Source organism: Salmo trutta, chromosome 32 (genome assembly GCF_901001165.1).
Source record: "Salmo trutta chromosome 32, fSalTru1.1, whole genome shotgun sequence".
NCBI classification, from domain to species: domain Eukaryota; kingdom Metazoa; phylum Chordata; class Actinopteri; order Salmoniformes; family Salmonidae; genus Salmo; species Salmo trutta.
In genome coordinates, this window is record NC_042988.1 from 40,406,860 (window position 1) to 40,423,439 (window position 16,580).

General features: G+C 42.3%; 1 protein-coding gene across 5 annotated transcripts; it reads right to left on the reverse strand.

The window, feature by feature from the left end:
- Positions 1-252: 252 nt before the first annotated feature.
- Positions 253-15,630, reverse strand: LOC115171902 (NLR family CARD domain-containing protein 3). 5 transcript variants are annotated; one of them, XM_029729108.1, is made up of 7 exons: positions 15,541-15,630; positions 15,076-15,211; positions 9,810-10,037; positions 7,859-9,653; positions 7,356-7,532; positions 601-774; positions 253-507 (listed from the first exon to the last, which is right to left on the reverse strand). In XM_029729108.1, the coding sequence occupies exons 3-7, from the start codon at positions 9,832-9,834 to the stop codon at positions 318-320; spliced, it is 2,361 nt and encodes a 786-aa protein (XP_029584968.1). In that variant the 5' UTR covers positions 9,835-10,037; positions 15,076-15,211; positions 15,541-15,630; the 3' UTR covers positions 253-317. The 5 variants fall into 5 exon arrangements, with proteins under 5 accessions (XP_029584968.1, XP_029584967.1, XP_029584971.1 ...); XM_029729107.1 differs by having other exon boundaries at positions 15,076-15,232; positions 15,541-15,623; XM_029729111.1 differs by lacking the exon at positions 15,076-15,211 and having other exon boundaries at positions 15,541-15,623.
- Between the last annotated feature and the right edge of the window lie 950 nt (positions 15,631-16,580).

Here is a 16,580-nt window from a genome sequence, read left to right on the forward strand (position 1 = left end):
ATTAAAAAAAATAATAATATTATATATATATATCACACATTTGAATTTTTTTTCTAAAAACCTGTTTTTGCTTTGTCATTATGGGGTATTGTGTGTAGATTGGTGAGGGGGAAAAAACGATTTAATCCAGTGTAGATTAAGGCTGTAATGTAACAAAATGTGGAAAAAGTTAAGGGGTTTGAATACTTTCCAAATACACTGTAGCTACAGTAAAGTCTACGGTCAGATGGTGAGGTGTCAGATTTACATTGAATTGTGTATTTCAATCCATAAAAAACACACATGGATCTGGTGAACAGCTACCACTTGTTGACCAACTACAGGAATACTGACCTCAGAGTCTCCAGTTTACAGTGGGGTTTCCCCAGTCCAGCAGAGAGTCGCTTCACTCCTGAATCCTTCAGGTCATTGTTACTCAGATCCAGCTCTATCAGGTGTGAGGGGTTTGAGCTGAGAACTGAAGCCAACACTTCACAAGATGCTTCTGTGAGTTTACAGCCAGCGAGTCTATGAACATAGAGTAAGCATTTAAATATAAAACCATTATATGTGGATCGAATTAAAGGTTATCACTTGTTGATCAACTGGAGGAACACTGACCTCAGAGTCTCCAGTTTACAGTGGGGATTCCCCAGTCCAGCAGAGAGATGCTTCACTCCTGAATCCTTCAGGTCATTGTTACTCAGATCCAGCTCTCTCAGGTGTGAGGGGTTTGAACTGAGAACTGGGAGCAACACTTCACAGGAAGTGTCTGTGAGTTCACAGTCAGTGAGTCTGCCAACACAGAGGAAATACCATGACAGACAGGATGTATTACAACGGTACGTTTAGCTTTCATTCCTTACACATTTACCAGTGCACGTCTAATGTTTACAATGTGAATACATGGCTAGATGTTGCAATTTTATTTGATCAGTTTGTATTATCATCTGTTTAAAACTTTTCAGCTGATAGACAATCTAGTCAGCCAATGAAACTGCTGTTCCTACAAAGATCATCTCGGACCCCCAAAACTAGGGTTGAATATTTCCCCTGCATTTTACAAATGTTCCATACGGAAAATAAATACATTTTCTCCCAGGTAACCCGGTCTTTCTCGCCAAAACCGGAAGTGTCATTCTAAAGCATATAAAGTGTATAAATATGTCTGGATTTACCTAGAGTTTGATCGCCAATAAAATTCTAATCTGATGCAGCCTAAACCTGATTAACACTAGAGCCGCCAAGATGGTCAATCTTACCATTTTAAATGTAATTTCAATAAAAACGCTGAACCACCTTCTGAACCACCCTGACCTTTCCTAAATATGTGTATTTTACACTCTAGCAGTACGTTCAGACAAATATCATAAGACAAAAACGTTCTGAGCATTTCATCCTCAAAGCACCCTGACAGTAAAAACACCCCTATGGGTTAATAACCGGGTCTGGAGGAGTACCAATAGCCAATAATGAATCAATAACTCATTACCAATAATGAATCCATTTAACTAACTTTTATTCATGGTGTACCTTTGTTACAACTATGAAACACAAAAGCATGTGCAGCTAACTTTTATAAACGACAAAACAAATAATACTACCCAAAGAACAAGGCATGCGGTCAATTAAGAAAATATCAGTAGCCTAAACTAATCAGTAGTGTTCAAAGTCACGTGCACAAGTACAGTGAAATTCCTTTCTTGCAAGTCCTAAACCCAACAATGCAGTAATCAATCAATAAACACACAAGAAATAAAAATATAAGAGAAGAAATTAGAAGAACACAAGAAAAGAAGAAGCTATGAACAGGTCATTTCCATATTTATGAGCAGGGATACTGGAATGATAGATGTAGATATACACTACCGTTCAAAAGTTTTAGGTCACTTAGAAATGTCTTTGTTTTTGAAAGAAAAGCACATTTCTTGTCCATTAAAATAATATTGAATTGATCAGAAATATAGTGTAGACATTATATTAAATATAGTTTAGACGTTAATGTTGTAAATGACTATTGTAGCTGGAAATGGCAGATTTCTTATGGAACATCTACATAGGCGTACAGAGGCCCATTATCAGCAACCATCACTCCTGTGGTCCAATGGCACATTGTGTTAGCTAATCCAAGATTATCATTTTAAAAGGCTAATTTATCATTAGAAAACCCTTTTGTAATTATGTTAGCACAGCTGAAAACTGTTGTGCTCATTAAAGAAGCAATAAAACTGCCTTCTTTCGACTAGTTGAGTATCTGGAGCATCAGCGGGTTCGATTACAGGCTCAAAATGGCCAGAAACAAAGACCTTTCTTCTGAAACTTGTCAGTCTATTCTTGTTCTGAGAAATTAATGCTATTCCATGTGAGAAATTGCCAAGAAACTGAAGATTTCGTATAACGCTGTGTACTACTATAAATAAACTGGGTGGTTCCAGCCCTGAATGCTGATTGGCTGACCGCCGTGGTATATCAGACTGTATACCACGGGTATGACAGAACATTTATTTTTACTGCTCTAATTACGTTGGTAACCAGCTTATAATAGCAACGCGATGCGTTGTGCCTAAGAACAGCCCTTAGCCATGGTATATTGGCCATATATCACACCGCCTCGTGCCTTATTGCTTAAATATATAGGGGTACGGTGGCTAGTCGACAGGATGTATGATAAACACCATAGCAGCAGTGAAAACGAAGATCGGATGTGAGTGTGTGTAGAGTGATTAGAAATGTGTTACATGTTATGTTCGTGTGTGTTGGAGTGTCAGTGTGTGTGAGTGTGTCCTGAGAGTGTACAAAGAGACAGTGTAAAAATAAAATGTAATACAAGGAACAACTCAGATAGTCTGTGTATCCATTTGTTATCTATTTAGTAGTCTCTGTTAAGGAGCCTGTTGGTGTCAGACTTGATGCACCGGTAAGGCTTGCCATGCCGGAAACAGAGAGAACAGTCCATGGCTTGGGTGCCTGGAGTCTTTCTAGGCCTTCCTTTCACAACGCCTGATAGAAGTCCTGGATGGCAGGGAGCTCGGCCCCAGTGATGTACTGGGCTGTCCGTACCACCCTCTGTAGCGCCATGTGATTGAGGGTTGTGCTGTTGCCATAACAGGCAGTGATGCAGCCAGTCAAGATGCTCTCAATGGTGCAGCTGTTTAACGTTGAGGATTTGAAGGCCCGCAGTGGATTAGGTGAAAAGCTTCAAGTTACTCAGCGTACATATCACAGACAATCTGAAATGGTCCACCCACATAGACGATGTGGTGAAGAACACACAACAGTGCCTCTTCAACCTCACTTGACTAAAATACAGTACATTTATATTAAAATGGGTAAAACAGCATGTAAACAACTAAAGTGACAAATGTTCCATTATTAAAGTGACGAGTGTTCCATTATTAAAGTGACGAGTGTTCCATTATTAAAGTGACGAGTGTTCCGTATCTATGTACATATGGCAGCACCCTCCAAGGTCCATGGATGAGTAACTGGGTGGTACCCGGCTAGTGACTGTGACTAAGTTCAGGTTAGGGTACTGGGTGGATGCCAGCTAGTGATGGCTATTTAACAGTCTGATGGCCTTCAGATAGAGAGACTGAAAAACAGCTTCTGTGCTGGCTTTGATGAACCTGTACTGACCTCGCCTTCTGGATGACATCGGAGTGAACAGGCCGTGGCTGAGGTCCTTGATGATCTTCTTTGCCTTCCTGTGACACCGGGTGCTGTAGATGTCCTGGAGGGCAGGCAGTTGGCTCCTGGTGGGCAGACCGCATCACCCTCTGGAGAGCCCTGCGGTTATTGCAGTTGCTGTACCAGGCGGTGATACAGCCCGACAGGATGCTCTCAATGGCGCATCTGTAAAAGTTTGTGAGGGTCTTAGGGGCCAAGTGAAATTACTTCAGCCTCCTGTTGCGTGTTCTTCACCACACCGTCAATGTGGATGGGGGCGTGCTCCCTCTGCTGTCTCCTGAAGTCCACGATCAGCTCCTTAATTTCTTGACGTTGAGGGAGAGGTTATTTTCCTGTCACCACTCCGCCAAGGCCCTCACCTCCTCATTGTTTGTAATCAGGCCTACCACTGTTGTGTCATCTGCAAACTTGATTGAGTTGAACGCGTGCGTGGCCATGCAGTCAAGGGTGAACAGGGAGTACAGGAGGGGGCTGAGCATGCACCCTTGTGGGGCCCCTTCGTTGAGCAACAGCGTAGTGAAGGTTTTGTTGCCAACCTTCACCACCTGGGTTCGGCCCATCAGGAAGTCCAGGAACCAGTTGCACAGGGCGGGGTTCAGACCCAGGGCCCGAGATTAATGAGGCTGGGCTATAGTCAATGAACAGCTTTCTTACATAGGTATTCTTCTTGTCCAGATGGGAAAGGGCAGTGTGCAGTGCAATGGCGATTGCATCGTCTGTGGATCTATTGGGGGCAGTAAGCAAATTGAGGTGGGTCTAGGGTGTCAGGTAAGGTAGAGGTGATATGATCCTTCACTAGCCTCTCAAAGCATTTAATGGTGAGAGAAGTGAGTGCTATGGGGCGATAGTCATTTAGTTCAGTTACCTTCACTTTCTTGGGTACAGGAACAATGGTGGACATCTTGAAGCAAGTGGGGACAGTAGACTGGGATAGGGAGAGGTTGAATGTGTCCGTAAACAGTCGAGCCAGCTGGTCTGTGCATACTCTGAAGACGCGACTAGGGATGCCGTCTGGGCAGTCACCCTTCCGAGGGTTAACACGCTTAAAATGTCTTACTCACGTTGGCCAAAGAGAACGAGAGCTCACAGTCCTTGGGAGCGGCCCGTGTTGGCGGTACTGTGTTATCCTCAAAGCGGGCAAAAAAGGTGTTTAGTTTGTCTGGGAGCAAGACATTGGTGTCCGTGATGTGGCTGCTTTTCCCTTTATAATCAGTGATTGTCTGGAGATCCTGCCACATACGTCTTGAGTGTGAGCCGTTGAATTGTGATACCACTTTCTCTCTGTACTGATGTTTTGCCTGTTTGATTGCCTTATTGAGGGCCTAATTGGGCTGTTTGCATTCAATCATATTCCCAGTCACCTTGCAGTGGTTAAACGCAGTGGTTCGTGCTTTCAGTTTTGCGCGATTGCTGCCATCTGTCCATGGTTTCTGGTTTGGATAGGTTTTAATCGTCACAGTGGGAACAACATCCCCTATACACTTCCTGATGAACTCAGTCACCGTGTCAGTGTATACGCCAATGTTATTCTCAGAGCCAATCCAGAACATGTCCCAGTCCACGTGATCAAAACCTTCTTGAAGCATGGATTCCAATTGATCAAACCAGCGTTGAATAGACCTTAGTACGGGTACTTCCTGTTTGAGTTTCTGCCCATAGGAAATGGAGTCATGATCTGATTTGCCGAAGGGAGGGTGGGGGAGGGCCTTGTAGCCATGCCGGAAGGGAGAGTAACAATGGTTGAAATATTTAGAAGCGCGAGTACTGCAGGCGATGTGTTGATAAAACTTCTGAAGTGTTTTCCTCAGATTTGCTTTATTAAAGTCCCCAGCTACAATAAATGCAGTCTCAGGATATGTGGTTTCCAGTTAGCACAAAGTCCAGCGTAGTTCCTTGATAGCCATCGTGGTATCAGTTTGAGGGGGAATATACACGGCTGTGACGATAACCAAAGAAAATTATCTCGGGGGGTAATGGGGTCGGCATTTGATTGTGAGGTATTCTAGGTCGGGTGAACAAAAGGACTTGAGTTCCTGTACGTTATCACAATCACACCATGAGTAGTTAATCATGAAACATATACCTCCGCCTTTCTTCTTCTTCCCAGAGAGTTCTTTATTTCTATCTGCACGATATATACTGAGAACCCAGCTGGCTGTATGGACGGGGACAGTATATCTAGAGAGAGCCATTATTCTGTGAAACCGAGTATGTTACAGTCCCTGATGCATCTCTGGAAGGAGATTCTCGCCCTGAGCTTGTCTTCTTTATTGTCCAGGGACTGAACATTAGTGATTAATATACTCGGAAGCCGTGGATGGCGTGCACACCTGAGTCGGACTAAAAGTCTACTCCGAATACCTCTTCTCCGCCGGCGGCGTCTTGGAGCAGCCTCTGGGATAAGTTCAATAGCCTTGGAGGGTTACGAACAAAGGATCAATTTCAGGAAAGTCGTATTCCTGGTTGAAATGTTGGTGAGTAACCACCTCTATGATATCCAAAAGTTATTTCCGTCTGTATGTGATAATGCAAAAGAACGTTCTGGGCTAATAATACACATCAACAAAAGTTGCTTAGGAGCCAGAAACAAGGCGGCCATCTTTGAGTCCAGAGAGTACAGGAGCAGGGCTAAGCCCTGTGGTGCCCCGTGTTGAGGGTCAGCGTGGTTGAGGTGATGTGACCTACCATCACTACCTCGGTCGGCCAGTCAGGAAGTCCAGGATCCAGTTGCAGAGGGAGGTGTTCGGTCCCAGGGTTCTTAGCTTGGTGACAGCTTGTGGCTTGGAGGATAGGTGCCAAGCATGCTTGTGAATAGTGAAAATCAACACAAAACCAATAATGGCAAAATGAACATGTGTCAATATGACAGCAGTCAAAAATAGTATATTATTGTCAGTTATTGGACACATTATTTGTGGCCTCGCTCGTGCTTACAGAATTGTGTGCATCTTTAACGCAACAGTTGGATCTCATTTAGCTGTTATCCCTTGTCCTAACAGTCACCACAAATGTTTGGCACTTCCACTTGATTGCAACACTTCAAACAAGTCGCTTCCAGCAGGGAACTGAACTCGGGAATCTCAGAATTCCGACTTTGGTGCGTTCAAGACAACTGGTAACTCGGGGGACATAAAAACTCGCTCCGACAGGGAAAAATCGATTTGAACGGTCTTTCAACTCAGAATTCCAAGTCGGAAACACCGGCATCTTTCTAGAGCTCTGACTTTCCGACCTGAAGATCACTGAAGTCATGATTTTACCTAGTTTTTTGAGTTCCCAGTTGTCTTGAAAGCACCAACACATGAGCATTTACAGAGCCTTTCTGCAGCACTCCACAACTGGGCCCAGTCTCCAACGTCCCTCCACTAATTTGGATTTAAAGCTGATAACAGAAGCAGTCAAGGCCGGGGTTAAACATTTATTCATGGACACAATTAATTACAGCGAGCTACACAACTTCAGGGTACAAGTAAAATAAAGGATGAAATACTATGAGCAGAGATCTGGCACCTGCAATGGCACCAAACCATTAACTAAACAGGTATCCCAGCAACCTCTGCTGATTAAACCCAGAGCCACAACAACTGCTATCAAAATAGTAGTCCCTAAATTAAGGTCCATTATTATATTAGAAACACATGGATTTACTGAAGAGTTATCACTGACTGATCAAGTAAAGGAACACTGACCTCAGAGTCTCCAGTTTACATTGTGGATTCCCCAGTCCAGCAGAGAGCAGTTTCACTCCTGAATCTGTCAGACCATAACATTCATTCAGGTCCAGCTCTACCAGATGTGAGGAGTTCGAGCTGAGAACTGAAGCCAACACTTCACATAACGTGTCTGAGAAGTGACAGTCAGTGAGTCTGTCAACACAGAGTAAATATCATGACAGACACGTTATTATAATGTTAATCTTAGCTTTCCCTGTTAACCCTGTTAGCCCTGCACGACTAATATGTACACCTTGCATACATGCCTCAATTATACTTTTTCTTATCAGTTGGTGTTATAAGTTGAGTTTTCAGCTGATAGAAAGTTTAGTCAGCTAATTAAAATAATGTTGTTCCTACATACGGTAAAGTTTAAACTGAGAAATTGTCACAATAGTACTTACAAATCCAGTCAGCAAATGAAAATTCTGTTATAACTACAATTTACTCTGGTATGCGATATTTACATTAATACTTACAGAGCTTTCCTGCAGTGCCTCACAGCTGGGAGCAGTCTCCTACGACCCTCCTCTGATGCCTTGTATACCTTCAGGTCAAATACATCCAGAACCACCTCTGATATCTGCAGCATGTAGGCCAGCGCTGAACAGTGAGCAAGTGTGAGGTTTTTGGATATGTTCTCTGACCTCCAGTACACTTGGATTTCCTCCTGTACTGAATGGTCTTTCATCTCTATCAGACAGTGGAAGAGATTGATCCACCTCTCAGGGGAGATGTTCTTCTGCATCACCTTAAGGGATTGGATCATTTTCTGGACGCTCTCTGGACTGCTTTCTGTCTGTGTCACCAGACCTCGTAGGAGTTTCTGATTGGACTCCAGTGACATGCCATGAAGGAAGCAGACAAATAGGTCCAGGTGTCCATTCTTACTCTCCAAGGCTTTATCCACGGTACTCTTCAGCAGCTCATGCAAGGTTAGCTCTTCAGACACCGCTCTAGACTTTCTCTTGAGGAAGGGCTTCAGTGCATCCATGTTCTTGGTTGTGTAACAATTGTAAATGTAGACAGCTGAGAGAAACTCCTGAATTCTCAGATGAATAAAGCAGTACACCACTCTCTGAAATAACACAGACTCTTCTTTAAAGATTTGTGTGCACAATCCTGAGTACACTGAGGCTTCTTTGACATCAATGCCGCACTCTTTCAGGTCTTCTTCATAGAACATGAGATTACCCTTCTCCAGATTTTCAAAAGCCAGCTTACCCAGCTTTAGAAGAATTTCCTTATCTGACTCCACGAGCTCCTCTTGATCCATCTCATCTCGTCCATGATACTTCTGGTTCTTCAGGCTGGTCTGAATGAGCAGGAAGTGTATGGACATCTCAGTCAGAGTCGTGGGCATCTCTCTCTTCTTGTCTGTACTCAACATGTGTTCAAGGACTATTGCAGAAATCCAACAGAACACTGGCATGTGGCACATGATGTGGAGGCTCCATGATGTTTTTATGTGTGAGATGATTCTGCTGGCCAGGTCCTCATCACTGAATCTCTTCCTGAAGTACTCCTCCTTCTGTGGGTCATTGAACCCTCGTACCTCTGTCACCTGGTCAACATACTCAGGGGGGATCTGATTGGTTGCTGTTGGTTGGGAGGTTATCCAAAGGAGAGCAGAGGGAAGCAGATTCCCCTTGATGAGGTTTGTCAGCAGAACATCGACAGATGATGTCTGTGTGACATCAGACACCTTTTTGTTGCGCTGGAAATCCAATGGAAGTCTGCTTTGATCCAAACCATCAAAGATGAACATAGCTTTACAGGCAGCGAGTTTCTTTGCATTGCCTATGTCTAGTACTGGGTGGAAATCATTTAGAAGTCCAAGAAGAGTGTACTGCCGATCTTTAATCAAGTTCAGCTCCCAGAAAGGAAGCACAAACATGATATCCACATCTTGGTTTGCCTTCCCTTCAGCCCAATCTAGGATGAACTTCTGCACAGAGACAGTTTTTCCGATGCCAGCGATGCCCTTCATCAGCACAGTTCTGATGCTTCTCTCTTGACCAGGTAAGGGTTTAAAGATGTCATTGCAGTGGATTGCTGTGTCATGTGAGGTTGGTATCCTGGATGCTGTCTCTAGCTGCCACACCTCACGTTCATTGTTAAACCCTTCACGCTTTCCCTCCGTGATGTAAAGCTCTGTGTAAATCCTGTTGAGGGGACTTTGATTCCCTGCTTTTTCAATGCCTATCACACATTCATACCTCCTTTTCAGACTGTCTTTATGGTTTACTATAGCTCTCTGCAGGCTGTCGTCCACTACAAAGGAAAAGTAAAAATGATGTGTATCAGAAACATTCGTTGATAGAATGAGAAGTTGGCCTTCCACAAATACAGTAATTTATATTATCTCATGTTATTGTAGTTAACTACTGTAAATCATATTGAGGTATTGACTTGTTCAAGTTGTCTTACTATTTTCAGAGCCTCTTAGTATCATTGGGTTCACTCAGGTGCTGTAGTACAGGAAGTGATCTGAATCTCTTTCTACTCTGAGGACAGTCATAGTCTCCTGAAGGAGCAGGTTTCTCCCAGTATCTGGTGATGCACTGTCTACAGAACCTGTGTCCACAGGTGATAGAGACTGGATTCCTCAGCACCTGCTGACACACTGCACACCTGGACTGATCCTCTGGCAGAGAGCTGAAAGAACATTATTAAAACATAAAGATAGTGATCCTTCACTGCTATTTCTACTACAGAGACGTATATATTAATACTGATCCTCTAACAGAGTAGACAATGCACTAATGTTCCCTCTAACGTTTTGGGACACTAAGCAAATTCCTGGTCTTGGGAGCGGAAACTTAAATGAGAAAATTCTGTGCAACTTCCGGCGCACATTTACAGTGAACACAGATGCTGTACCCTTACAGTTGTAGACAGTAGCCAATAGGCTGTTGTGGCTATTTGAGCATAATGTAGGCCTCTCAGAATGGCCTACCAACCAAAACAATGCAACAAATCCCATAACATTTTTACATAGAAATAGCTTTAGCCTATATGTGGTGTTCAATGCAGGCCTACATTGCAAAAGAGACTAAGTTTTTATATTTTGCAGGGCTTGCCATTAATCCTTAAGAGTCTATTGACTTCAATATAAGTTTAAAAAAAATCACCATCAAAATCTGTCAGTTTAAGCTAAAGATATCCTCTCAATCCACCGCATTTGCCTATGTTGGCCTTCCGCATCTGCAGTGGAAGGTGGCTGAGCTACAGCGGTGTCCAACCTGGGTAAAAAATAAAAAATAAGTGCACCCAAGGGGGGCCCCAGGGCCGAGTTTGGGAAACCCTGTTATAGCCTACCGCCATCGCGTGTTCGCTCTTCTTTCTAACTACCTGTGAGTTTTTTATTTTTTAACCCCATTTTCTCCCATTGATAGTTACGACTCCTCAATGGGCTCGTAGAGGCGAAGGTTGGGACACTGTTCGCTTAAACCAAAAGTCAGCCACACCAATGTGTCAGAGCAAACAACGTTCGACTGAAGTCAGCTTGCATGCGCCTGGCCTGCCACAATGAGTCGCTAGAGCATGGTGTGCCAAAGATGAGACAAGAAAAGCCCCCAGTCCAAACCCTCCCCTTCCCTGGATGGCACTGGGACAATTGTACGCCGCCCTATGGGCCCCGGTCATGGCGCATAGGCACTGGGATGCATTTCCTTACTAAAAGAAAAATCAACCCAAAACCACTCATTCCTATAATTTACAGTATTAAATATGCGAGAACAAATGTTTTTGTTAACAAATATTTCATTTTGGCGTTATAATAAGGTTGGTAGCAACATGTGGAAATCTGTTGCAGCTCAGGTCGACCACTAACCCCACTGTGCAATGCTCTCTCTATGGGCTGGCTAGCTAGCAAACAAACAAACAAACAAACAAACAAACGTAGCTACACACAATAATACCAAAAACAATATCAGCAGGTTAAGTAGCTAGTTTGCTGTAAAATCACCTAAACAAGCTGCACTATCAATTTAGGAGTCTACAATCTCACTATGTTCAACCTGCAGATCAATGTGGCTTCAAACATTCACAAGAGCAGAAATACTTCTGAGGAGATGGGGAAACTCCATTAAAATCCTGTTAACGCCCATTGTGTACATTACCCATGCCACGTCAATGGGCCGCGTGGTGCATTCTGGGTGATTATGAGGCGCTCCCTCAAAGACCCAACATTAGCATGAATTTCGTGAAGCATGAAGTACAACATTACAAATCTTTTCCAAGATATGATATAATAGATATCTGTAATATTGTATAGCTTTGGAATCGTGACCATAGGAAAATACGCACGTTTCTCGACTCAGTCCCTGAACTTTGAGAAGGGAATGCGCGACGATTAGTTTAGCAACCGCGTGACGCAGCACGACAACGTAAACTGAATTGGTCGACAGTCTGCTGGGTGGGGCGTTATACGTGACTCCATTCATTGACCAATGTGATTCCTATCTGATTTCTCTAATATCTCTGGTAACGGCACCATGCAATGCACCCTTAACCGAAGAGGCAGACAAATAGGAGAAATGTGCTAGACAGATGTTTTTATTCGGTTTTATTTCCTGCAATGTCTATTAATTGTCCAAATGCACGGCCGCTTTCCCTCTATATATTGCTATAGAGTTTTCACAAACGCCTTAGTACACATAATTCCCAAACATTCTAAGAATTTTTGAAACCGTGAAAATGACCATATCTAAGTGGTCGCTTGTCAGAAAATGTTTTAAAAGTGTCACATTCTTCCTGGGGGTGTATAAACGATTTATTTCAATTGACTGATTTCCTTTATCTGAACGGTAACTCAGTAAAATCTTTGAAATTGTTGCATGTTGCATTTATATTTTTGTTCAATATATTTTGGATGCAATTTTCATGGAATTGATGAAGAGAGAGAGCGAGACTGCGACAGACTTTTGGCCTGTGCACTGATTTAAATAAATGATCTTCAAATGATAGGCTGTTTTAAAACTCTTCAGCTGCAATAAATAAAACAAACGTATCTTTACAACACAACACGTGACCCCCGAAAACCAGATGTGTAAATTAGACTCGTATTTCGTCCTTATATTACTGTAGTGTAGGCTAGTAGAATTGCACCAGAGAGGAAGAGAGAGGTCCAACTTGGCAGAAAATCTGTCTCCCTCCAGCATGTGGTGTTTTTATAATTATTTCGCCCACCAAGCAAGGAGCTTCTGTATGGAAGTCAATGAGAGAGTGTTGAATTTGGTCAACAACAAAAAATGAATGGCTTATTTGCTATGTGTGGTTTATTTGATCTAATAGGAGTTTAAGTTTTTACAAGTGTTCTGATATAAGTAGGCCATGTGACATCTCTGCAACTTTGAAAAAAAAAAACACTTTATATCTGAGTTGTCTCGATGGCTATGCATATTCATGGCATGAGGCTTGTAGTATAGCATCTCTCTCCATTGAATACAGGCGGTTGACGTCAACAACCCTCATCTAATATTCAAAAAAGCGTTACAATAATGAGCTGCATCCACCAATCCAAAGAAGGATAGGTGGGAGCTAGACAGCCTGCTGTGCTGCTTTGTGGACAACGACACCCATTGTTAAGGCAGCGAGACATGTATCTTGTCACTGTATCCATAATCTATAATTGCACTGAATTAATTTCGACTTTCTGTCACTCAAACTGAAATTCCTGTGTGATGTGGCCAATTAGAATTTCAACTCATGAGCAATGTTCTCTCCAACATGATAGTTTCCCCGATTAGTTATAAACAACATTTGCCTGTACTGTGGGAATTGTGATCGAATCAGCGCAATATTAGCCACGTTCAATGCAACATACCAAAAAATAAACAAACTATGCAAGACTTAGTATGCAAAATGAACTATGCAAAAGATTTTGTAGGCAGAGTGCATCAGAGTAGGATTCATTGACAGGCACAACTCAGGCCTGTACTCTGAGCCATCGTACTCATGCATAAAACAACTAATAATGAAGGAAAAGCATTGCAAGTTAGAATTTTGTAAAGTTTGTGTGGAAGAGGTGGATTTTTTTGTTATCGATCAATAATGACAAACCTCCTGGCATTGACAACTTAGATGGAAAGCTATTGAGGATGGTAGCTGACTCTATAGCCACTCCTATCTGTCATATCTTTATCCTGAGCCTAGAGGTAAGTGTTTTTCCTCAGGCCTGGAGGGAAGCCAAAGTCATTCCGCTACCCAAGGGAGGTAAAGCGACCTTTACTGGTTCTAACAGCAGACCTATCAGCTTGCTGCCAGCTCTAAGTAAACTGTTGTTTGACCATATACAATGCTTTCTCTGTAAACAAATTAACAACAGACTTTCCGCATGCTTATGTTATGGGATGCATTTTTCCCGTCGTTTTTGATGCTATGCCACCCTGGTAGGCTTACATTATGATCAAATAGCCACAGTAGCCTACTTGGCCACTGTTAAAACTGTAACTTAAAGCTACTTGGCCACTGTTAAAACTGTAACTTAAAGCTACTTGGCCACTGTTAAAACTGTAACTTAAAGCTACTTGGCAACTGTTAAAACTGTAACTTAAAGCTACTTGGCCACTGTTAAAACTGAAACTTAAATCTACTTGGCCACTGTTAAAACTGTAACTTAAATCTACTTGGCCACTGTTAAAACTGTAACTTAAATCTACTTGGCAACTGTTAAAACTGTAACTTAAAGCTACTTGGCCACTGTTAAAACTGTAACTTAAAGCTACTTGGCCACTGTTAAAACTGAAACTTAAATCTACTTGGCCACTGTTAAAACTGTAACTTAAAGCTACTTGGCCACTGTTAAAACTGTAACTTAAAGCTACTTGGCCACTGTTAAAACTGTAACTTAAAGCTACTTGGCCACTGTTAAAACTGTAACTTAAATCTACTTGGCCACTGTTAAAACTAACTTAAATCTACTTGGCCAATGTTAAAACTGAAACTTAAAGCTACTTGGCCACTGTTAAAATTGTAACTTAAATCCACTTGGCCACTGTTAAAACTGTAACTTAAAGCTACAGTACTAGGCCACTGTTAAAACTTTAACTTAAAGCGGGTACAGCCTCAGTGTTCACAATAAACATGTACCGGAAGTTTACCCGAATTTTCATAACATTCAAGTTTGCGCTCAGCAGACCTAAAATTTGCTCAATGCTGAAAACAATTAGAGGGAACTTTTCTCATTAGTTGAATGGGAGTCAATTCCAAAATTCTGAATTGAGCCCAACCCTGATTGCTACAGAAATTGATCTAAACAAAAGCAGTTTGACTTCTTAGCAATGAAGTTGCAACTGTGAGCTGCTGTGAACTCTGATTGGATACAAAGGTTCAGTCTCTAGATTCCCTTGCTGCTCTGGAGAAATTATGAAATGGTTGTCATAGTGATTTAAACTAGGAGTGGTTATCTCCCAACTCTGAGGCCATGTCATTTGTTATATTTCAGCCAATTGATAAAAGCAGTTTAAAGGCTGAACCCTAAAGACAACTCTAAATTAACACTTATTTATATTATCCTAAAATAATTTAACTAACTCTATTGTGTCTCTTTGTTCAACAGGTAGCCAATGCTATTAATGTTGTAGTGAACAGCAGGGCATGGAAGTGAACCCGGGTCGCTTGCGAGAAAGGCAAACACCCTACACATCGCAATAGGGTTAACCCAGATGGTGTGAATTGGAACATGGCTCACTATACTTCCCCCTTTCGAACTGGAAGGCACTACTTAGCCCCCTCGCACGTCCAGGCCTTCTGATGGCCTCACGTCCACCATCCCCCCTCTGACATCGATGTAGCGAACGGCGGGGCAGGGAAGCAAACCCGGGTCGCTGGCATGAAAAGCAAACACCCTACACATCATGCCATTGGCACCAATAGGGTTAACACACTTGGTGGGAATTGTAACGTGGCTCATATACCAAGGATTGTTATACTATAGTGGAACTAATATGATACAACTACATCTTTCATACAAAATGTGAAATGTAGAACTATAATATATGAATATGCAATGTGTTTTTGAATTTGATTAGCCTAATCCCAGTTAGCGTCTGTCCGAGGAGAAATAGACTGTTAGGTTCGAGTGTTTTATTTCCATTCACTATACTATAATTACACCACACATTTAATTTCCCTACACACTTCACAATAATCTTACCTTGTAGCCTGAATTCACAACCAAATAATTGAGATATTTCCCATTCTGCTTAGAGCAACTTCCTGATGTCTGTATCTATGTTCTAAGTACTGTTGATCTTTGGACTCTGGGTGTGTGTTGTGTATCCTACCTTTGGCTAATCTCTCGTGGACAAATTACTACACAGAAAAAAATTTTACCAAATTACTGAAGATTTTAGTTCTGGGTTAACCGAGATTAACCTTGAGCTACTCAGCTACCACTTATTGCCTTGACTGATCTGTTCAGTATTCAGGATACAGTCTGTGTAGCGCTCCACCACTACAGTAATAGAACAGCTATGGCTCGTTGTTGGGGGGCAGAGAGAACAAGTCACTCAGCCACTCCACATAACACCTGGATGGACAATATCACGTTTATTAGAATTGTATTTAGTGGGGTTTTATTGTAGGGTTTCCAGGCTATTATCATGGCTATTGTATTGGGCAACATGGTGTTCTAAGGGCTGTATTCTCAGCTTGGTCTTCTGGGATGGTTCACTGACAAGGCCATCATGGAATGAGATGTTCAGCTGTAGAGACACAACAACACAGTAATTCAGTATGTCTGGTCCTCCGTCACGTTGTTCAGCTGTAGAGACACAACAACACAGTAATTCAGTATGTCTGGTCCTCCATCATGTTGTTCAGCTGTAGAGACACAACAACACAGTTATTCAGTATGTCTGGTCCTCCATCATGTTGTTCAGCTGTAGAGACACAACAACACAGTAATTCAGTATGTCTGGTCCTCCATCATGATGTTCAGCTGTAGAGACACAACAACACAGTAATTCAGTATGTCTGCTCCTCCATCATGTTGTTCAGCTGTAGAGACACAACAACACAGTAATTCAGTATGTCTGGTCCTCCATCATGTTGTTCAGCTGTAGAGACACAACAACACAGTAATTCAGTATGTCTGGTCCTCCATCATGTTGTTCAGCTGTAGAGACACAACAACACAGTAATTCAGTATGTCTGCTCCTCCATCATGTTGTTCAGCTGTAGAGACACAACAAC